General features: G+C 40.2%; 1 protein-coding gene across 8 annotated transcripts; it reads left to right on the top strand.

Moving 5' to 3' along the window:
• The first annotated feature begins 2,048 nt into the window (after nucleotides 1-2,048).
• Nucleotides 2,049-22,304, top strand: LOC102517605 (protein FAM122B). 8 transcript variants are annotated; one of them, XM_032474628.1, is made up of 10 exons: nucleotides 2,049-3,103; nucleotides 5,248-5,326; nucleotides 9,393-9,449; nucleotides 9,752-9,795; nucleotides 9,880-9,934; nucleotides 10,202-10,303; nucleotides 10,591-10,673; nucleotides 11,249-11,310; nucleotides 13,407-13,503; nucleotides 20,501-22,304. In XM_032474628.1, the coding sequence occupies exons 1-10, from the start codon at nucleotides 3,006-3,008 to the stop codon at nucleotides 20,568-20,570; spliced, it is 747 nt and encodes a 248-aa protein (XP_032330519.1). In that variant the 5' UTR covers nucleotides 2,049-3,005; the 3' UTR covers nucleotides 20,571-22,304. The 8 variants fall into 8 exon arrangements, with proteins under 8 accessions (XP_032330519.1, XP_032330516.1, XP_032330518.1 ...); XM_032474625.1 differs by having other exon boundaries at nucleotides 2,050-3,103; nucleotides 10,588-10,673; nucleotides 11,246-11,310; XM_032474627.1 differs by having other exon boundaries at nucleotides 2,050-3,103; nucleotides 10,588-10,673.
• The last annotated feature ends 1,349 nt before the right edge of the window (nucleotides 22,305-23,653 follow it).

The raw sequence follows: 23,653 nt of genomic DNA on the forward strand, positions 1-23,653 counted from the left end.
ATTTTACTTTTCAAAGAGTTTGTTGATATTCTTGGCAGGTAATAAGGTTTAATGTATATCTTCTGAATGGCTAGACAAATCAAATCTCATCATGCCTAAACATTACAGATATCTAATTTTTAAAAATCTAATTACATAACACTAAAAATAGGCATAATAAAATGACAAGGAAAGAGCAACTAAGACATTGTTTCTAGAAAAGTGGTAATAATATGAAATGACTAAATACATGAGATGGCACTAAGTTTCCAGCTATTACCAAAGAGGAGAAATTCTCTTTAAGTGTAGGTACATGTCAGGAACCTAAAACCTGTAAAAGTAGAGACAAGACTCATAATACACACACAAGTTGAAATATCAAAAGGAACAAGTACTCCCAAAACAAAAATTCTGTATACTCTAGTGGCAAACACAACATTTAAAGAAATTATTTTTACTTCCCAATTCTACCCACTTATTATTATACGAACCTGGCTGTGTTTCATGAATAGGTCTTGGTGTTCCGGGGGTATATGCCATTATCTTGGATCGCTGGTTTGCTTAGATCTACACTTTGACCCTTATGCTACTCTTCACTTTGAACATCCCAGTCTGCTGCCATCTGCCCCAGACCTCTTACCTATAAAAGGCATCCCAGAAACATATCATAATCAGCTCTTTATTTTACCGGTTGTCATGGCAACTTCAAAGCAGCATGTTAGCTCTTAGTTATCAGAAGAACAAGATAAATCAAGTTGATCCTAAGCCCACAAACCACAAACACCCCAAACCTCCCAAAAGATTTACATGAAGGGTAAAAGAAACTAGGTAGGCAAGAATGATATGAATAAAACCTGGAAATGATGGCAAAGTAGCATCTGTCTTTTCATATGTCCTTAAGTTTCTCCTAGTTGTTAAGCCCTTGAAAGTTAGGGATTCTACTAAATTGTTTGATTTTTCAGAGTTAGGGATGGTGCAAGTGGTAAAAAATGATTGTTCGGTAGCTGTTGTGAACAGCAGAATGTACTATATTTTTTGAGAAGATTGGGGGGGAGTGGGGTGTTGCTGAGAACTTGGGATAAAAAGAGATACATAAATTAATCAAAAACGGAGCTTGGGTTTCTAATCCAGATGGTGGGAAAATATAGGCAATTTAAAGGAAACGAAAAGTGGTTTAAAAACTCTCATGTTACAAGTAGAACACATAAACATTGAGGAATAAAATGAAGATTGGACTTGGCAAGTTTAATATGCTACAACTAATTGAAGAGGCAGGTAAAACTATTTTTGCAAAAGTTTGAAACCAATTTTCTAATTATTCAAAAGTTTCCTGTGCTTTCTATGTATGTATGATTAACCCAGTACAGTGGCCATCTCTCTCCCAGGGTCATTCAAGTGGTGAGGATTAAATGAATTAATATTTTTAAAGCTCTTAAGAATACTGCCTAGCACACAGTAACTGCTATGTAGGTGTTTGTTCAATAAAGTAAGTAATTCCAGGTCTCACATGCACTGAATCGTAATTGTTAGTGCCTCTGCAAATCCTAGGAAGAAAAAAAATCTGGTTCTGCTACTTGTTCTTCAGGACTTCTCGTAATATCACTGAAGCTAACAGTGCTAGTTTAATGGAGATGAGTGCTTCTCACTATCTATATGAACTCTCATTAGATTCTCTTTATTTTTACACCATTGCTTTTTTCACTTCCCTTTGGTCTAGTGCATCCAAATGGATCATCTGAAAAAGAATTCTGCCCCTCCCAGAGACCAACAAAGTCGAGGGATTTAAGAAATGAGCAGGAATCACAGAAGTCAGAGCATACAAATTGGGAACGAATAAACGTGTAAAACACGTGTTTCTTAGTCCCTTGAATACTAGCCCAAACTCCTCCTGGAAGATGATGCTCCACTGTCTCCAAACGATTGGTTCTTTTCAAAATCGGGCGCCAGGACCCTCGAGCCAATGCCGTGGAGAAAGGCGCCGGGCTCCCTGGAAACGCTCCTCCCCTTTGGAGGAGGTTTGCGGGGCGGGGCTCCCACGCATGCTCCGTGTCCGCCGGCCCATTGGCGCGGCCGCCGGGCGCGTGCGCAAGACCCGATGGGTGCCCGGACGCGGAAGACTTGGCCGCGCGGAGGTTCTCGCTTCTGAAGCGTGGGAGGCAGGTTGTAGATTTTGGTCTTGGCCCCAAGGGGTTCCCCCGGGCCACTGGAATCCAAGAGAGAAAGAGGAGGCACCGAGTCGGCGGCTGGCCGAACCCCCCACCTGTCCTCTAGGCAGGGAGGGGGGTCAAGGAGGGGAGAAGCACCGATTACCGGGCTGAGGAGCCTCCGGGACCGGGTCCCTGAGCATGGGGGGCTGGACCAGTTCCCCGAGCATGGGGAGCTGGAGCCACCGAGGCCGCCCGGCCGGGCCCTGCCCGACTGTCAGCTCCTCGGTGCTAGTGCTGCCCCGGCAGCCGGGTGTCTGTAGCCCGGCCCCGCTTGAGGTCGTCGGCCGAAAGATAGCAGCATGAGTTCCGCCGCTGCCTAGTTTCCTCCCCATCTTCTCTTCCCCCTCTGTCCTCCTCCTTCCTCTCCTTCCTTTCTCCTCTTCCCCGTACCTCGTCCTTCTTTCCCTCCACCCTGCCCTCCTCCTTTCATCCTGTCTTTTGCTTCCTTTCCCCCTCTTCATCATTTACCCCTTTGTCCTCCTGCTTTTCCATCTATCCCTTTTCCCTGCCTCTTGCTGTTACCTCCTTCCATCCATCTCTCTCCTCCTTCCTCTTCCTTCTGTCACCCTCCACAACCTCTCCATCCCCTTCCCCTCCCTCACTGTCATCCTCCCTTCCTCATCCTCACCCTCCTTCCCTCCTCCTCCTCTCCTGCTTTTCTCCGCCCTAGCCCCCGCCCCCAAGCCTCCGCCCCTTAAGCCCCCGCCTCCAGCTCACAGTCCCCAGCAGCTCAGTCCTGCAGCGAGAGAGTCTTGGGAGTCCATAGCTAAGCACCAGGAGCTGAGCACTGTCCGTTGTGCCTGCCTGCAAGTCGCCGACATGGCTCAGGAGAAAATGGAGCTGGACTTTGAGCCTGACACATCTGATGGGGGCACCCTGAGGAGATCCAACAGCGCTCCCCTGATCCATGGGCTCAGGTGAGCAGGGTTGGGGATGATGGAGTGCCGGGTTCAGGGGCTCCTCGACCCCCTGCCATTAGTCTCCTTCCCTCAGGTGAGAGTTGGAGCTCATTTGGGTTCTCCAAACTGAGGGGTTGGGGACTTCTTTGCCTGACAGTGACTTGGGTCTCAAGGTGGAGTGAAAGTTTGACCCCAAACTCTGGGCTGCGCGGGGAAAATGGGGCCCTCTCTACCTGGGGCTCTGTTGGCCCACTCTAAAGGGAATCACAGGAAGCTTATGGCTCTTCTAACAGGTTGCTGCCCTGCCTAACTTACACTACTGAATGTCAGACTGAAGCCCCTGGAACTAGGGTTGCAACTTGACACCTGTCTCTAAGAGCTGCTATTTCTAAGCTTAGTTTAGGAACCCTGGCATTAACAGAGGTTTACTTCAATAAATCACAATTTATCTAATAACTTGTAATTAAATGGCGTGTTCATGTCCTATTAAGTGATTTTGGATTCGTCATAATATTTTCAGATCCTAAAACTGCCTGAAATGCATTCCAGTGAGTGAAAAAAGAAGGGTGGCATGTAGCTTAGGTCAGTGAAAACACAGGTTTTCGAAAAACGAGGGACAAAATTGACCCTTGCATTATAGTAGTAGGGGCTTGTGTTTTCATGTGTGTAAGTCACCAGAGGGTCTATTTTAAGGTCAAATCTTGTGATAGTGGAGGTTAGATTGGCAGACCTCCTGAGCCTATTACATTTCACTTTTGTAGGTAGACAATTCATCTTAGCTAGAGAGCCAATTTGTAGAGACCCTGTAGAAATGGAGTGACTCCAAAAAGGGGGATGGGAATAGAATTAGCCAAAAACATGAATCAAGCACAGCGAAGGCAAAGAAAGAGGTAATCCTTGTCCATCACACTGATTATAGTATACTTATCTTGAGGAAAAAACAGATTTACTCTTTTCTTCTTTTATTATATTTCAAAACTGAGGGCATGGTGGAGTGACTCTTTGCTTTCCTAATGCTGTCCTCGGCGCTACAGTTATTTTTGATACTATAGGAATAAACTGGGCTTTTTGGGTTGTTTTGGATCACGTAAGCAAGCAATTGCTGAGGACTGGGGTGATCCCTGTTGACCTGCATTCAGACAGTGGTAGAAATTACATGCTGTTTTTTGAATCATGATTTAAGTAATTACTTGAAAGGTAGCATGATGCGACAAGAGTGACGCGACCAGGCCTAGTCCCAATTTTCTCCCTAACTGGCTGTGATCAGGATGAGTCACTTAGCCTTTCGGGGTCTCTGTTTTTCATTTAAAATTTCAGAGAGCTGGATTAGGTGATCTCCAGGGTCCCATGATGTCCAATCCAGTTCAGTCCTGAAAATCCTCCTTGACCTCTTGCCTTGGGCACGGCACTCTGCTGGGGACTGCAGGGGTGACCCAAACACCTCTCCCAAGGACTTTAACATACATGCACACTTTTCTTTAATAAAAGGTCGAGTCAGTGTCTCAGGAAGCATCTGATTTACCAGGGTGCCAAGGAGGGGTTTGTGGGATGAAGAGAGGCTTTGGGGAGGGCATGGCATTTGAGATGGGCGTCAAAGGAGAAGAAGGGTTCTGCCAGATGGTGGGGGGAGGGAGGGAATTTGAGGCAGCATGAGCAAAACTCCAGGTATGTTGGTTTAGTTGATGAGCGGGGTTCCAAGGTAGAGCACATGTTTAGGGCGATATGGGAGATGAGCTGATAGGACTCATACTGGAGCACAGGGCTCTGCGGCCCCACTCACGTCACCGCACACATAGAGAGCAGTAAGGTTGCATGTAGGTCCTCTGGGGCAAACAGATGAGGCTGCTGGTGTCTGGTGGTAACCGGTTTTGGGGGCGTGAGTTCTGACCAGAAGCAGCTGGAGGCAACCAGTCTGGAGCTCCGCCCCATACCTTTCCTGACTGTCCCCCAACCCGGAGGAGATCAGTATCTCGGCCAACCTATAATCCACAGCGCACCACTCGGCACCACTCGGGGGGATGCTCTGAAGAGGACGGTGAGGAGTTCGTTGTCCGAAATGAGGAGCCATCAAAGATTTCATTGTTAACTGGAGAACTGGCATTCATAGAGTTGAAGGACATTTTAAACAAAAAGACACTAATCATTTTATTTTTATTTTTCAGTGACCTTTCACAGGTTTTTCAACCTTACACATTTAGAGCTCGGAGGAACAGTACAACGATCATGAGCCGTCACAGCTTGGTAAGTAGAGGAGTAAGTATCCTTGGTGGTTGGGATTGGGGGAAACACTTTCCAATGTAGTGCTTTCTGAAGATGACGTGCTATACCCAGTTGTTTACAAAAGGAAAAAAAAAAGTGCTTTTTATCTATCTTGTGTACTGCTTGTGCTGTTTTCAGCTTTCGGTGCAAAAAGGAAATTGGTTAACATTTTTTCCTGGCTGTGGGACTTGGTATTTTTAAACATTGTTCATTATTTTTTGTCAGTACTGGCATCGTGGTGAGGTAAGTCAGGATTAACTTCTAATTACAGCTGAGCCCAGTGGTCTTTATTTGTCTGAGGATGCCAAAATCACACAAACGGTAGCAGAGCGCTTATTCCTGTTGGACAGGGCTAGCTATCCAAAGTCAAGTCTCCTTGAAAATGCCCGTATTTATATTCTCAGTAGAGGTGCTGATGGTGACTGGTCTATAGAGCCAGAGTTCCTGAGGGTCACCTCTTCTCGTTGGTCGTGTGCAGGAAGTTTTGATACAGTAGCACTTCATGTGCGGGGCCCGCTTGTCCAGCAGCTGCACTGCTCTGGAAGGTCCCATCAGGGACCTGAGATGTAAGCAAATAGATCTCTAGATGGCTGAACCAGATTTCCATAGTCTGTGCACAAAGGTTCATCAGTTTATTTACAGGAGAGGCTCTCTGACCTCTGAATCATCTAAAATTTATGCACAGTTGTAATCTTCCAACTTAGTAGTGTGTGTGAAGCAGCAAATCAGAAGAGGGACATTTGGGTTAAAGTTATTCTAGAAGCTGCTAACGAGGGAAGAGAGGGAGAAACTGAAAAGCGGACAGTGGTTTTGAAAAAATTAGTCTGGCTCGGGATTAGGGCTAAGAGCCTGTTAATAGACCCTGAGGGTGTCACTGGCATCGAACTGTAAAATAATTGACGTTCTTATGGACACCTGGATGATTAACCTTTTCTCAAGTTATGGTACCACCGACACTCAGAGGCTATTTCACATGTTACAGAGTGCTTTCACACACATTTCATTCTCTTAGCAACCCCTGTGAAGTTGGCAGGGCAAATGATGTTTTTCCCAATTAAAAGAGGCAACAGCTAAGACTCAGCCGATCTAAATGACTTGCTCAGAATCACACAATTAGTAAGTGGCAGAGCTGGGATTAGAATGGAGATCTTCCAGTGCCATTCTATTTGGTGAAATCTGTTTAAGAAAGGAGCCAAAGGTTGGGAGTGGGGAATATAACACTTTGAAGAAAGATTTTGAGCTAAAGTGTTTAAAAATACTGAAAGGGGGAAATGGTAGCTATCTGGAGGCTAAACTAATTACTTCGCCTTCTTCCCTGACAATCCTAGAAACTACAATTACTCATTTTTCCTGTATATGTGGAAAATGTCTCTATGTATTATAAAGCCATGTTCCTTATATCAGTAGCATAGCGGAGAAGGGACAATGGCTTTGCCTCTCTGCACTTGGCTCTTTTCTAAGATGTGAAGATCCGTATCAGCTCTGATGGGGCCCATGTCTCACGAATACCCTTCGCTCTGGCTGTGCTAGAATGCACGAGTTTGCTCAAGGAGCCACGTTGATCCACTGTTCTTTGTTGGTCCTTGCCCTGTCCCCATCTCCTTTCTGGCTTTCTGATTTGGGACGCCTTCCCCAGCAGCCTTTGGCTACTTTTGTCATAACCTTGATTATAGCATATGCACTATTCCACTGTGTACTCTACAAAATCTGAATACACTTCCCTATGTGCCGTATTAACCTGCATACAGCAAGGTGTTGCTGACTTAAGTGGGGAGGGGGGAAGGGGAGGGGGTGGTGGAAGAGACATGCAGAAGTGGGATCTTCATGATTTGACAACCGATTAGATAGAAGGCAGGGAGAAGGAGGGCCCAGAGTGACTGAAATTGTATGTCTTGCTGGGACAGGGGAAAAGTGTTGCCTTAATTCTGGGGAGGGAATTGAGAGGATTCAGTCATTGGAGGGAAAACAGATCCATCTTTCTGGGGTGCCAGTGGCCACTGCTGTTCTCCAAAGCAATATTCTAAATCTTTTCCAAAATGACAGTCTCCTGATCACATCACCTTTCACTTTCAGCCCTTCGCACTTTCTAGAGAAGGCAGACACCTCTCTCATATAAACGTCAGCTTTCTCAGCTTTCTTCTCTTGCAGATGCATTTACCTTCACAGGTGGTGCTTTCTCCTGATGTTTCAGAAGTTGTTGACTCCCCTGTCCCTTTGCTCGGTCTGTCGTCTCCTCTTTATCTTGTGTCTTCAGTCCCTTCCTTGCCGCCTCTCCTGCTCCCCCGTTCTCCCGTCTCACACATCTAGCATCTGGAAAACAAACATTTATTTTTTCATTGGTCTGTCTATCCCTTTTCCCCTTCCCCTCCCCGAGCTTTTTCAAAGCTTAATCTACACTCAGCTGCCTCGAATTCCTTGCCAACCATTCAGCCGGTTGATAATCTCATGACATCTACCACAACTTCATTAAAAACCCATCCTGCGTCACAGAACATTGTAAACTGACCATACTTCAATTAAAAATGAAAAAACCATCCTGCAAAAGTCACCAGCGCCCACTTGCCACCAGGGTCAGGGGCCCCTTTTCTGGTCCCACATGAGCTCTCTGCTTTACTTCACAACACGAACCAGTGCCTCCTTGAGGTTCTCAAGCCGTTTTGCTCAGCCCACGTTGTACTCTGGTTGCTGGTACTAGACACCACTCTGCCTACTTCCCACTTCTGTCTCAAACTGACAAGTTGTGCGTGATGAAGACGTACCATGTAAACTTGGGACTTTCTCCGCAGTCAGCTTCTGGCAGTCCATACTTTGGCTTTCCTGATTATTTCACTGCCTGTGGGGTTTCTTTTGTTCCCTGATGGACACACTGGTTCTCTCTGCCACAGTATCCTGATGGAGTCTTTCCTGCCTTATTTATTTTCTTTGGAGCTTAGTGTTTTTTCAAATGACCTTATTAAGAGTTCACCAGCAAAGTTGTATTACTTTCATAATGGAAAAAATTACTTGTTAAAAATTTTTCTCTTTTTAAAGCCCAGGAGAGGAAAAAGTAAAAGAAAGGGGTGGGGAACGGGGTGATCTCTTTTGAGGTAAAATCTTATTTCAGTGGATAACTTTCAAAAATTTCACCTGAATTAGCTTTTGCCTAAAAAACTTAGAGCAGTTTATCACTATTTTATACTGCTCACTACATGAGTATTTTTTAAAGTTTTAATAGGATAAGGCCTCCTGTAGCAGGATAATTGTCATATTTGGTTTTATAGTATTACAAATTCATTTGCATTGCAACAGGGAATAAGTAATAGTTGTTTACATTATGGCTATTAGAACCCTGTAAAATGGCGATGTGAATTGTACCTTACATTTTGCGATCAAATTATGATGACTTTGAAGGAACATAATTTGGTCTCCAAATCATTTCATCTTTGCATTATTAAAAAACGATCTAAGGGGAAGCAACAGTTATCTTAAAAATGCACCTTGCCTTCTACATTGATTTTTCTGAACTAGTAAGCTCTGTAGTGATAGCGTTAGTGATCAAATTTTAGAATTGACTTAGACCATGTGAATACAATTTCCTTATTGCAGTTTTGAAATGTTCTCGATAAACATTAATCATAGACAAATGATACTGGGCTTATTTGCCCATCTTCCTCCACTGGTGCACTGGTAATAAAAATGAATAGAAATCAGTGTTTTTGCTTTCCCCTCATATAGAGTTCCTTATTTTAGATAAGTGGGGTAATGGCTATTTCTAAGACCTGGAGTCTTTTTTTTATATATAAATGTACACAGCTCTGCATTCATTTAGGAAAAATGTTAAAGTCAGTGCCTGTCTAGCGACAGATGGTGCCTTGAGGTTGGACACCTGGTGTACTTTCTAAAGACTGAATGTACTGCCTCTCTAGTGCATTAACGTTTGGTGATTTAAAGAGCTAGATTTCTAAGAAGAATATGAAAAATAATCTAAGAAGAGGTTGGAGACTGGCACTGACAGCAACCTGCTGCTCTGTGATTCAGAAAATAGTAAATGTTTACTTTTTCTTTCCAGTTGCTGTCATCCTCACCTAATCGTGTTCCTAGCAGCAGACTGCATCAAATCAGAAGGGTAAATTTTACTTACTGGCTGAAGTCTATAACTTTCTGAATTTTACATTTTGATTTGATTTTCATTGTGCAGATTTAGATATCACACATGAATCAGGCTGCCACTCTGGGTAGTTGTGGACAGATTAAAGTTCTTCTGAGTGGGCAGATAAAATACAGAGGTGGCATGGGTGACAGTCTTAGCCTGTTAGTTCTGCTCTACTGTGCTGATGTCAAATGAGGTAGAGAAGTCCTTTTTTTTTTCCTTTGAAATAGAGAACTGTGTGGATAAATACTATGTTTTCAACACGTTTGCCTTTGCAGGAGGAAGGCATGGATATAATGAACAGAGAAACTGCACATGAAAGGTTAGTGCTTCACCAGAGCAGGGCGGAGCCTAAGGTGTATCTGGTTTATAAGCACTGATGGCTGTTCATTTTTGTTGGTTTTAGAGAAGTGCAAACCGCAATGCAGATAAGCCAATCGTGGGATGAGAGCTTGAGCCTGGTAAAGTTTTCACATGTCTGCTTGGTTCTATTTTCTCGAACCTGTTACATTGTCCCTTGTCTTCGTTCATTTTTTCATACACCTCTGGCCCTTCCATTCCCAAATTTGAATGCAGTGTTTGATTTCTGCTTTTCCACCAGAATATGAGGTTGCAACTTTAGAGTCTGTATATTTCTACTCTAAAAATATAGACATGTTTGAGTAGTATAGAAGAGCTGTGATGTGTTGAGGTGTGAATTACAAGGAAATAACACTTTATGTTTACAGAGTGATAGTGATTTTGACAAGGCGGAGAAATTATATTCTCCAAAAAGGATTGACTTCACTCCGGTTTCTCCTGCACCATCACCCACCAGAGGATTTGGAAAGGTAGGTTCATTGAATAGGATACTACCTCTCACACACTGAGCTGTTTACTCTCTAAAATACACACACAAATCACTTTATTTTTAAAGAACTGAGTAACTGGAAGGAAAATTAATGAAACTCTATGATAGTAATTTGAAAAAAATCTAGCTATTTATCTATATTCTCTCATAAATATATATGAGAGACAGACAGCTAAGCAATTCTAAGGATGTTGTTTTTGTCATTTTGAGAAGAACCTTTTGATAACTGGAGCACTAGAACTATTTTAATATGTTTTTTTCTAGCAGTGTTTTTCACCATCCTTACAAATGTTTGTGAGCAGCAGTGGGCTGCCACCAAGTCCCATTCCTAGTCCAAGACGCTTTTCCAGGTAAGTAAACCTGCTGTTTAAATGCAGTTTAAATTTATCTCTCTGGTGAACGTTTCCCCCAACATTTTATTATGGCAATTTTCAAACAGCAAAACTGAAGGAATTTCACAGTGAATATCCATATACCTACCACCAATATTCTATCATTAATATTTTACCATATTTATTTTTTTGAGACTCAGTGCCAGTTCATGTTTAGAGGGGACACACACACACACACACATACACACACACACACGATGATATATCCTTTATTAGGATAAGGGAAAAAATTTTTAAGATTGTAGACCAGTCAGAATCCCAAATAACTTATTATAAGGTTTATCTTTTTTAAACTGTATTTTGATTTATAACACAATTTTTTTAAATCGCTTAAAATGCCATTTTATTCCAGATTGTCATATGCCATGTCGGATCATGTATTGGCATTTCAGTTACTCAACCAACAGCACAGACATTGTCCATTTCTCCCTACATGGCTATCAGTTTTATTGATTTATTTGGTGGGCCTCAGTGTTTTATCTTGCATCTTTGAAGTACTTCATGTCATCCTGTTTGTTTATTCTTTAAAGCAGGAGAAGTCAGAGTCCAGTCAAGTGCATTAGGCCCAGTGTTCTTGGTCCTCTTAAAAGAAAAGGTACGCACCCCCGTTCTGCTATTAAACCTTGTCAAGTTTGAATTACAAGTTAGAATTTCTCTGAAATTAGTTCAAGGCATGGCTCCTTTTTTCTCAAGAAATAGTGAAATACTCCTTCCAATGTATGCTTTACTGATTTGAAATTCTGTGAATTAGTTATTTGATACTGTCTATATTTTTTATCCTTCATATTCATATCTTATTCATATATTCATATTATTAATATGTATTCCAAAAATTTTGCCTCTTGGTGATTTGAATATAAAAGAGATGCAAGTTGATACATTGCAGAAGTATCTGCTAATGTCATAGCATATAAGTCCATAAACATGCTGTATGCTCTCACCTCTGCCACCACCAAATGATACTTTGGCAGACAGAGAACTGCCTTGTATTTGAATCTCTATAGGTGCTCTGTTAATTACCTTATTTTAAACCCCAAAGTTCTAAACTAAAATGATCTCACTCAATGCTAGCTTTAGATGCTTACAGAGAGCACCCAATGAGTCTTTTTTTTTTTAAAAAAAAAAAAAGCAAAGAAATTTAACACAGGTTTACTCATTATTCCTGGGGATGTGACTGCACGATTGCCAGTATTGGATGCTATTTTAAATGAGAGTTTTAATAATCTGAAAAAAAAAACCAATTCAGTAAGTGTTTTTTTTGTGCAGATCCCCTCTGGGGCCAGTAAACAAATCAACAATTCTAATGTTAGGTAAACGGATACCAGTGGCTTTGGCAAAAACGTTCCAGTGATTGAATCACACAGAGATTTGAGAAGTGCTATATTTCAGAAAACTTAAAATTAAAGATGGTGTCCTCTGGAAATAGGTGCTGATACAATGACAGTATTTGTATTTAGTGAATAAATTTTAGTTTATAAACCAGTAGTCTTTTTCCTTCATGCTGCAAGGAATTATTTACAATCCTAAGAATCTTCTCAGGAGCTATTATGTGAAAATAAAACTTGGAAATTAAAGCTAGTATTGTTATTATTATTAATTTTAAATATGTTGTAGGAAGTTGGTGGAATTTAATATGGTTGTTGCGTTTCAAAGCTATTCCAAAGTATACCAGCAGATGGAGAGGTTCTTTGCTAAAAAGGGCTAAAGTCTTTTGCTAATGAGGTGTTGAAAGCCCGGCAACAAATAAAAATGTAACCTTTCTTGAATTACAGTAATTTTCAGAATAGCTCCAGAGGAAAGATAATACGAATCGATTAATAATATGGAAAAAGTGAATGTTGCATTTGTTCTTGCTTGAGCTTTTTCCATCATAAGAATCTTGTACAGGTTTAAGTTCATGATGACTAATTTCCTACTGGAGTATAGATAGGCCCAAGAATTAAATTGTCTTTATGTTCAATTTTAAAGCTGAGATAAAGAGCTTCAAAACCAAAGTGTGCACATGTTTTAAATCATTGCTTATTTGGAAAGGGGCTTTTTCTCTCTAATTCATGGTTGTTCGTCTTTTCAGTGACAAAATGTTAAGCATTATTCCTATTGATGCAAAGCTTTCTATTCCCAGTTCTGAGAAAATCTATAGGATTGAAGCAGCCAGTGCAACATCAATTTTGTGAATTGATGAATAAATTGCTTTCAATTACAGTTGTGCTTTCACACTTATATTTTTAAATATAAGCATAGAAAGCTCTTTATCAGACTGCATACTTTTTAATCCATTTGACTTCAACTCAGGAAATGTTCCAATATTAAAATGTATAAAATCAATAGTCTTTACTAATCATCTGGCATAAATTACTATTCACTGTGAGCTTCGGCTGTCGGGGGAACACTTGATTTCTGCTCTGGTTAGTCTTGATTCATTTTGCCTAATGCCATCAGTGTTCTACCCTTCTATTAAAGAACATGACTAATGGGTGACGTGCTACATACAATAAATGAGAAGGTATTTTTAGGCCTGCTGACTTTTTGGTCGAGGTTATATGGAAGTATAGTTCTTCTACTTGCTTTAATACATAGAAAAACAGCTTTCAAGTAGCAGCTTGATGTATTCTGATCTTTGGTTGAACAGAAATCACCCCATTTTAGCAGTAAGCCTGTATCTGTAAAATACATCATCTCTTTCTGTTTTAGGTGAAATGGAGACTGAAAGCCAGCCCAAGAGGCTCTTCCAGGGCACTACCAATATGCTGTCTCCGGAGGCTGCACAATTATCTGACCTCAGTTCATGGTAAAAAATGAAATAAAATCAAAAGAATATTAGGGTATGATGCATTAGAAAGAACCACATCAAAAGTATATTGGGATCATTTAAAATACATTCAGCTTGTTATTCATGGTCCCTAGAGGTGACATCTCTGTGGAGGTATAGACAAGTGTGAGAAACCAGATTGTTTGAAAGTCCTCAGTACTTCCTTGGGTAATTGCATGTGTCTTTTTGGCACCTCCACCTTCATGCCTAGCTCCTGTCAGGTCAGCCTCTCTCAGTAGGTGCTGATGGTCTAGGAGAGCATCAGCTGGAGGGCGTGAGAGTCTCTGGGTTTCCTGGGTAACATGCATTAATCGTGGCTGCCCTGCCTGCATCTTGTGTTACATCCTTTTGACTTAGCGGAGAACCCCAGCTTTCTCTGAAGCATGGCATTTTCTAAATAGCATTATCTGTTGTTGTAAAATCTTTTTGAAATTTTGGGTGTAGTCCACAGTGTCAACTAAGGTTTCGTTTTAATAGTAGTACTTCCAGGTGCCTATGGTCTGTTCACATACATTTATTTTTTTTCAGTCTTGCTCATCCAAGTTGAGGTGTGTAACTTAAGGACCTTCAGTGTTTTTGAGAGAAACTTAACTTCTTTTCCTGCACCTGAAGTTGAGTACTTGAATGTCAACATACACATTGGAAGGAAGGGGAAAGGCTAGTAGGAGTGGCCAGGTGCTATTATGAAATCTTTCAGTACGTTTTAATCAACTTACTGAGCACCCATGTTCTAGAGGCAATTGTGTAGTGCCTTTCAGAACTTTTTGTTCCCTAAGTTTTATGGCTAAGGATTTTTTTTCTAAGAGCCCCAGAGGGCATTCACTTTAAAAAGATGGTGCCCTCTAAATGGAAGAATCATGTATGCCACTTATAAGTTATACGCATTGACAATCCCTTCTTTCCAAATCACTTATCATTGTTTTGTCCAAAATAACCTCTACTTCTGGTTGACCAAGAAGTCATAGATTATTCTAGCTTATTAGACTCATTGATCAGTACTGTTCTAACCTTGGAACAGATGCCTTTTAGATTGTTCCAGCTATTTTCAGCCCCACCATCTCCCTTCTCTCTCATCTCTGTCTGTCCTTGGTAGCTCAGTGTGCTAATTTTGGTAGAGTGCCTTTCCAGGTATGTAGATGATTGCAAAGAGAAAACTTCTAAAGCTTGTCAAGAGGACTAGTGGATGAAACTCTATACTTAGTGGAAACTGCATATCACTTCTATGGTAAAGTGTATTTTAATATAGGCACATGACATTATAAATAGATTTGCTTACCCAGTTACTAACCAAGTACCCAAGTTCATATTAAAAGATATGGAAGCTTTTTGCCACACTAAAAACATACAGGGTGAGGTGATTTTTTTAAAATATTGTTGTAGGCTGTGCATGATGCCGTGAAACAGGTTCACACAAATAAGTAAGACAGGAAAGAGAACGTATAGTATCTACCAAGGGTCCTCTCCCCTCGTCCAGACGTTTATTCCTCTGAGCAGCACAACCTAAGCTGTCTATGGTGGTGGTTGTTGTGACACTTCTAGTTCTGTTGCCACTGCTCCCATTCTCCACAGACCTGTGAGTGGCTGTGGGAGCCCCGGGAACATCCACATTGGTGATGAAGGGTAGGTTTGGTCTGTAAATGCAAGAAGTGTTGCCTCACACTAGAGAGATTTGCTTTATTCATGGCTGCTCATAGAGTGCTAACAAGCCAACATATGGCTCGAGTAATATGTTAAAAAAGAAATTTATTACTTAGAATTCAGAAAACTAAGTGTCAAAGATATTTAGGTGATTAGACTTTCAAGTGATGTTTATAGTAAGTTTGTAGCATCTGGAATTCTGAGGATATTAAAGCTGAAAATTGCACTAAGACTTTTGGAACACCTTGCATACTAATATTGCTGACATTTACATCTACAATTAAGATAATTTAAATATGAGTTATTCATGATGTAAAAATTGGATTCTGCTTTTGCAGAAACTTTTCCCCCTGTGTCTTTAAAGCAGTTTCATTGACCAGACGTCCATATTCTTAGAAATGGGGACAAAGATGGGAACTAGCTGTGTTCTGGTTTCTATTGCCAAGGATAACAATCTATTTGATAACTAAGGAAACCATCTTTATACATGGGAGAGAAAAGGCCGATCATTAGTAGGCATTATCTCATCATTTAAATCGTTATAGTTTGTTTCCTGCCCCACCCTACAAAGAAAATATTTTTTTTAATGGAGGTACTGGGGAGTGAACCCAGGACCTCATGCATGCTAAGCATGCCCTCTACCACTGAGCTGTACCCCCACCCCCAGAAAAGACAAACTTTAAAACTTTAGTTTATATACTAGATAATGATCTTTAAAATCTTCATCTTTGAAGTATAAATTAAATGTGAAATTTGAGTGTGGACCCATTTGGAGTTTGTGTCCGGTGCTCCAGCTGCTATCCAAACAAATAGTGGGCCTACTTTTTTGTAACATTTTTTACTAAAAATTCTAAAATCTTTGCCAACCAAATCTGGGGGATGTTGCTAATCACAAGGCAGGAATTCTGTCATTCTGCATTTAGTCCTTACGAACATCAGGAATTTGACCATAACTCAGAAGTATACTTGGAAGTGTGATTTTAAAAAGTTAGAGGTGGGGAGGGTATAGCTCAGTGGTAGAGCACATGCTTAGCAGGTACAAGGTCCTGGGTTCGATCCCCAGTACCGCCATTAAAAAAATTTCTTAAAAAGTTTAGCAGTTATACAGCAAAATGATGCTGGGTGTTCATAAGGTAAGATAGTAGAGACCAGAGAACATACCCTGTGGACCAGTTTAATCCACACCAAGGGGTCGAGGGATGCCCCATAGTCTTACCTTACATGACAATCTGTGCTGGAGTTGATAGGGCTGGGGGTAATTCTTAGTGCATTTCCCTGCCTGCCGTTAATCTGATCGAACCCAGTTTATTGACCGGATGAGGCACAGGGTGGCTCAACCAGCTGGGTGACAGATAGCGTGAGTCACACTGGACAACCTAGTTGTGTTGTTACTTTATCATTGAATGTTTTAATGATTCCCTTATACTTTCACCCTTAGTTTTTTAGACAGAGGGCACCACTTGAATCTGAAGTATTTTTGGTAGGGTGGCTCATATATTGCGTCAGTATGTATAGTCAGTGGCTGGAGTGAATTAGTTCACTTTTGTTTTGTGTACGCCTGTGTCCAATTTGAATTGTCTACGTCCTTTGCTTTCCTGCCATTGTCTGGCTTTGGGCCATTAGTCTAAAGCTCATTAGCACCTCCATCAGAGCTTCAACTAGGAGAGAAAAAAAAAAGAGAGAAACTCAAATTGGACTATACTTTGTTGCTTTTAGAAGCCGTGGTAGAAGGTTTAATAGCAGACACTGTGAAAATCACTTTTGTCCAGTGATCCCTCCCTGGATTAAAAAATCACATGTCTTGCTTGTGGATATATTAACAGGGGGAATTTGTGACCTGTAGTCGCTGCTTCATGATTAATTAGAACAGAAACTAGATTTTAGTTTAGCGAAAATATCTGGTTAAACGTTTGCCAGGCTCTGAATCTAAATTGCAGTGGGGACTAAATGTAAGTATGCTATTTTTCAGTTAATGAATAAAATTATATTTGTTTATACCTAATAATAGAGAGGAAATTCTTTAAAAAATTCTTGAAAAATACATGAAGTGAAATGTTCAGATTTGTATATTTTTTCCTTGGTAACTTCCCCATTAGCTTACTTCTTTAAGGTAATCAACAGTGTTAGAAGACAGATTTCACAGTGTGCATCCTGTTCTGTGTTTTTGAATGAATGCAAGATTCACCTAAGCAAGCAGGTTTTATTGCAAATGGAATCTTTTAACCCAGGGCTCACCATAAGTCTGGTTGGAATAAGAAAGTATTTATATTCAGATTATCTGCTTGGTGGCCAAATTTTAATCTAAGCCTGTTTCTTCCTGCCAAGTAGCATAGAGCGTGTCCATTGGCTTCCCAGCCAATATGTGCTTTAGGAAAGTAAATTCATTTTAATATTAGTCTAGGCAGAATGCTTCAGGAGGAAAAATCACATATGTTCCAGAGGCAAATATAAAGGTCTTTTGATTTTCCGATGCCTTAGATTATCTGTGCAACTTTCTTTCAGTACTTTGAATAATTCATGTTTTAGACCCATTTTGCCATTTGGTTGAAGACATACCGGAGCCAGCTAAAGTTTCCAAACTTCTTACTTGAAAGTGGGATTATTAATGATGCATTTGACAGAAGTAAGCATAGAGTAGGAGTCTTGTGGAATATACTGTTTCCATTTTTATTTTTACTTTTCCAAAGCCTATTTGTATTCTGTTTCCACCTAAAAACAATCCACGGGCAGTAGAAAGCAATGACATTTTGAAGAAAAATGAAAGAGTAGAGAAGCTGGGGCGGGGAAAGTTACATTTCCCCGAGGGTGGTATAGAGCCCAGCAACGTACCATTGGTCGCTTAACACTGGAAATACATTAACTTGGAAATTTATAAAAATGGTACTATTAAAGACATAATGTTTAGTCTTAGTGCAGTTTAGACCAGGATGAACTTTTGCAAAGGGGCTAGTGAGCAAACTTAAACCAGAACCTGTATTTGCTGATTCATAATTCCTTCTCTAATTCTAGGCTTTGTTTCCTTTTCAGAAATAAAAAGTATGTCTGTGTAGATCTTAAAACTGCCTGATTCCTTCTTTAGCTTTCTCTCACCGTGTTCTCCTGGCTCTCTGTACTATAGCCAGGCTAGCCTGCTTTTGGCTTCTAGAAATCCCCTTGCTTCCTCCCAAACCTTACCCAGTTCACACCTACTCATCTTTCAGATGACTGGTCAGATCTCACTTTTGGGGAGCCTTGTTCCTGCATATTCCTCCAAATTAGTTCAAGTCACCCATGTTATACACTCTCGGAGCCCCTTATATCTTTGCTGCTTTGATCACAAGTTATGATACAGTTACTAGCATGATTATTTAAATATCTGTCTCCTGCACGATACTCTTAAGTTAGATGAGGGCAGGGATATGTCTGTCTTATATACCATTTTACGTCTAATATCTAGCATACATCTTGCACTTGGCAGATACTCAAGAAATATTAGCATAAATGAATTTACAAGTGAATGAATGAATTTGGGCCAAATATAGAACATAGAGCTTATATATTGGATTGATGGGTATGGCTGAGCTAGGTTATAGAGGTTGCTGATGCCCAGGTGAGGAGTTTTGGTGGAAGGCTAGGAGCAGAAGCCAAGTGTCAGGATTAAAGAGGCAAGTGGACAGTGAGGATATTGGGCCCGTGGATAGAGAACATTCCTCTTAGAAGCTGAACTGGATAGTAACTGAAGGGACCAAAGAAAGGAGTCTTTTAGAAATAGGAAGGAAACCTTTGAGTTGTCAAAGAGGAAAGGAAATAGTCTAAGAAATTCATAAAATGAGAAAATTATAAAAGGCAAATAATGGAGGGAACTAGAAAAATATGCATATTTCAAAATAAAAACACCTATTTTGAATTGGAGATTTCTTGGGAGTGGGGAAGTGATAAAATCTAGGATTGAAAGACTGTTCCGGAATGGAAGAGCCATGACACAGTATACTTGGTAGAATTACTGCCAACAGTCCAGGTACCTCGAAAAGTAAATGTTCCTCTTACTCTAAGGCTGATGGGAAGGTAAGAAGATAAATATAAGTAAAAATCTCTTGAGTTGGAGGTAGGGGATCTCCCTCACGGGAACCATGACATATGACAAGGAGCACTTACTATGTGTTGGACACTCTGGTGCCCCTAGGAGAGCACTCAAATGACACAAAACCTCAAATGTCTTACTTTGGATTTTTGTGACTTTGTCCTTTCGTGGGTATCTGAATAGAGTACATTATGTAGTTTTGCTGTTGCTTTTATGCTTCTTATTGTTTACAAATGCTGTACTGATGTGTGAGTTCTTGAAACTGTGTTGTTGCATGTTATGTTTACCTTGACCCTGATAGATGCATCTGCTTATAATTCTTTTTGCTTTGTCCTCAGTTCAGATATTTTGGATGGCAGTAGTAGCAGCAGTGGCTTGTCCTCAGACTCACTGGCTAAAGGCAGCACAACCGCCGAGCCTCCAGTAGCATGCTCCAATTCATGCTCTCCGTTCATCTTGATGGATGATCTCTCACCCAAGTGACTTACCCATTTCTGATTCTAACTGCTGTTTCCTACATAAAACATTCAGTGAGGAACGCAGAGAACTTTGATCCATAATGAGGATTAAAGTGTTAACCGATCTAAATCAGTTTGATGCCATTCTTTTTTGGCACCTCCCTTCTCTAAAGTTCGATTTTATGACTGTAGTGACCTTACTTATGTCTCCTTTTGCTGATCTCATTTTGAAACAAGTGACTAAATCTCAAATACTCATTTTTGATTGCTTAGAGTATATGTATAAAAATATTTTTTCTCAGTGCCTGAAAGAGCACCTATTTTAGTCTACACATTTAAGGAAAGCACTGATATGTATTTTCAATAATGATATGTGATTTCCCAGCAGTCACATGACAGCTCGAGTTGATCAGAAATTCTCTTGCTTGAGAGATTTTTTTTTTGTTCTCTTAACTACATAGTTTCAAATCTCTTTATTTCACGATAATAGATGGATTGCTTTTGATTATATTAAATTTTTATTTCCCTGCATCAGCTTAAAGTACATTATTTTGTTTCCCTTTCCTGTTTGAGCTGCTTCCTTGCCATTTCTCACCGAGGGGAAAAGACATGTCGTGGCTTTCATTACTGTCCATACCGCTTCTTTGCTGTTGGAGTGTGTGACGCGAGGATCGATTTTAGTGCTGAGACTGTAAATGGACTTACAAGACGCCTGAATTAGTCACCACAGCTTCTTCCGACTTAGCTACCACAGTTGATATTTTTCTCTCCTCAAGCCTGTTGCCCTAAGGAATATATAAAATATTGTTAATGTTTCCAGGTGGTGTTATCAAGGAGAAGAAATTCCCGCCTTGACCAGATGTGTGGAGCATCTACAAATGAATGAATAATGTTATTTACACACAAACCACTGTGTAGAAAAGTGTACATGGAGCTTGACAGCTTGTCTCGGGTGGTTGTAATGAGGCCTGAGGTGCCTTGGGGCACAGATAGATCACAGACAGATAGATCACAAGGTGGGGTAGACAAGGGGCTTTATGTATCTTACTGCCACATACTGTTTCAATTGCTGCTTTTTTCTGATTCCTTTTTTTGTCATCGGGGTCGTTTGTTTTGTCGTGTGATGAGTGGTGTGGCCGATCTTGTTTTGGTTATTGTGTTGCTACCAGAATCCAAATCCAGTTCTTGCACCTGCTGCCTTATGGTAAAGGCAGTTTAATCTCTACGAGGAAGCTTTTAGGAGCTGCAAGAGTCAATGTCATTGTGCATCCTGCTTTTAAGAAGCTGTTTGAGCTGTCAGCAGTGTCCATGATAGTAAGTCTGCAGTACCCTACGTATTTAACGTTTAAAAGAGGAAAATCCTGGTAGAGCTGTTTCAAAAACCTGAGTGTAATTTACTGCTGTGTTATTTATTATTTAAAACTGTGTAAACATGTCTGTTGTGATAGATTACTTTTAATGTTCGGACATCGTGGTTGAATTGACTGTATTTAATATGCAAATTTGCCTACTAGGCCCATAATATTCCATTTTAAAGTGAATGTAAGAAATGAAAACTACTGCATTTGTGTCTTTTGAAGGCAGAGATCCTTGACTTTTGAGGGAAGATGATGCGCTTTGAGGGTACTCACAGACTGGCAATCCTGTAGGGCTTGAAGGGAACCCTATTCTCTTTGAATTATAAGAGAGCTTCACTTAGCTTGCAGGAAGTAGTTCTGTGACAGCATCAGCTGTGTTGTTTATTTTAAATCATGATAACGTCCACCATAGCCATTAATGACTTTATTTCTCATATTGACTTTCACCTGTGCAATGTCCACAATCCTTCCAACCTAACATGAATAAATATTATGAAGATTGTTCTCTAGTATGCCATTTTAAAGAAGAATCACTTTGATGGTATTCAGTGTATTTATTCTGGTTGTGAAAGACCCATGTTCAGAGTGTCTGCCTGTATAAAACTGAGAAATGGTCTTCTCTTATAGGATATTTATCCACCTGCTCTCTACTGTCTTCTTTGCCTTAAAGGGACACTTTTGGCCATCATTTTTTGGCTCTAATTTACGGCTCTTAAGAAATAACCTTTGGAATGTGATGATGTTTAAATTTATTTTTGAAATTCACTGGTGGGGTAGAATTGGGTTAGGAAAATGAAATTGTTCCAATAGTATGAGAACTAGGAGGCAAGATGATTCACTTTACTGTTTAAACCAAGGTTCATTTTTATTGGTTAAAGTGACTAGAAAGTTAAGTTTGTGCAGGGATTGTTTTGAATAAATAAAAGATAGAGATGCTAACCTTCAGATGAGCTTTGTTGACAGTACTCCTTTATTTTTATATAAAGTCTAATATTTGAAAAGTGATCATTGTTATAAAGTAAAATTCTCTCTTCCTATTCTAATAATATATCATGTTCCAGGCTTCTATTTGAAAACAAGTATAAGAGATGATATGATAAGAAAATTTAATAGATGCTCTTTTTGCTTGACTGACTTATATAATCACTGTGTTTCATGATAACTGCTTTTGGAATAATAGGAAGTTTTGCGAAATGCTGGCCTTGTGTATATCTTAGAATGCAAATTTAATAAAATGTGTACACATGCATAAAATTCTATAAAATTTTGGAAGCCTCTCTCTTTTATTCTTATTAATTATTTTCTGCCTCTGTATCCCCATATTGCATTCTCTGTGTCTAATTGCACTCAAGTTCTAAATAAAAGGATATCAGGAACACAAAGGGCCTAATAGCTGTTTTGAAGTTTGGGCTGTTTCCCAAAACAAAGAGAAACCTTTCCAACATAATCTGTCAAATTTTCAAGAGCATTTTGTAGGATTTGACAATTTGGAAGGTTCTTGCCAAGGCCACACATATTTCTTACTTGTTTTGGATTTATTTTATCTTATTATGCTTTTTTTTTACATATTCATGACTCTAAATTGTTTTTGGAACAAGATGGGGGGTGGAGACAGGCAAAAAATAAAAGCCTTTCATGCATGACTCTGGTTAAAAACACTCACTATTCTTTTCAGTATTTAAAAAATATATGAGCTTTTTTATTTTATACTTACAGAAAAGTTACATGAATAACCCAAAGAACTCCCATGTTTTTCACCCACATTCCCTAATTATTAATACTTAACCACATTAGCTTTATCATCCCTCCCACTCTCTTGTATGCGTGTGTGTGTGTATGTGTGTGTCACACACATTTTTTCTGAACCATCCGAGAACAAGTTAGACATGATACCCCATTACTCTAAAGTGCTTCAGTATAAATTTCCTAAAGACAAGGGCATTCTATGTCATAACCACATTGCAGCTATCAAAATCAGGAAATTAACCTTGATACAAAACTATCCCATCTAGTGTATGGGCCCCATTCATATTTTGCCTGTGGTCCCAATAATGCTCCTTTAGCAAAAGGAAAAAAAAAATCTGGCCCAGGATTCAATCAGGATTATGTGTTACTTAGTCCTTACGTGTCTTTGGTCTCCCTCATCTGGAAGTCCCCCAGTCTTTCCTTGTCTTTTGTGATGGTCATAGTTTTAAAAAGTACTGGCCAGTTATTTTGAAAAATGCCCTTTAGTTTATTGACTGATATTTCCTTGCTATGAAATTCAAGTTATACATTTGAGGCAGAAATACCACAGAAGTGGTGTTGTGTTCTCAATACAGCATTGCAGGAGGCTCACGGTGCCAATTTGTCCTATTACTGGTGACCCTTCACACTTTGGTGTGATGGTTAGGGTGGGTGTCAGAAAGGGATATTTAAAATCAGTATTTAGAATCCTAGCCCCTTTTCCTTCCCTCCCTAGAGGCAGCCAGGGCTGGCGGGGTCAAGGGGGCATCAGGGTCGGAGCCAAGAAGAAGCCTGGGACTGAGGAGAGGGCCAGGATGGCAGGGTCAGAAATTGGTTACATACAGGAGAAATGAACAATTCTATTGAGGATAAAGGGAAACAGGACTGTC

The sequence above is a fragment of the Camelus ferus genome, chromosome X (genome assembly GCF_009834535.1).
Source record: "Camelus ferus isolate YT-003-E chromosome X, BCGSAC_Cfer_1.0, whole genome shotgun sequence".
NCBI classification, from domain to species: domain Eukaryota; kingdom Metazoa; phylum Chordata; class Mammalia; order Artiodactyla; family Camelidae; genus Camelus; species Camelus ferus.

What these genes read in the sequence shown, in the direction of transcription:
- LOC102517605 (XM_032474621.1), top strand. Translation starts at nt 3,006, where the DNA reads ATGGCTCAGGAGAAAATGGAGCTGGACTTTGAGCCTGACACATCTGAT. An exon ending in CCACCAGAGGATTTGGAAAG is followed by an intron (nt 10,304 to 10,587) that starts GTAGGTTCATTG and finishes GTTTTTTTCTAG; the next exon opens with CAGTGTTTTTCACCATCCTT. An exon ending in TGGTCCTCTTAAAAGAAAAG is followed by an intron (nt 11,311 to 13,406) that starts GTACGCACCCCC and finishes TTTCTGTTTTAG; the next exon opens with GTGAAATGGAGACTGAAAGC.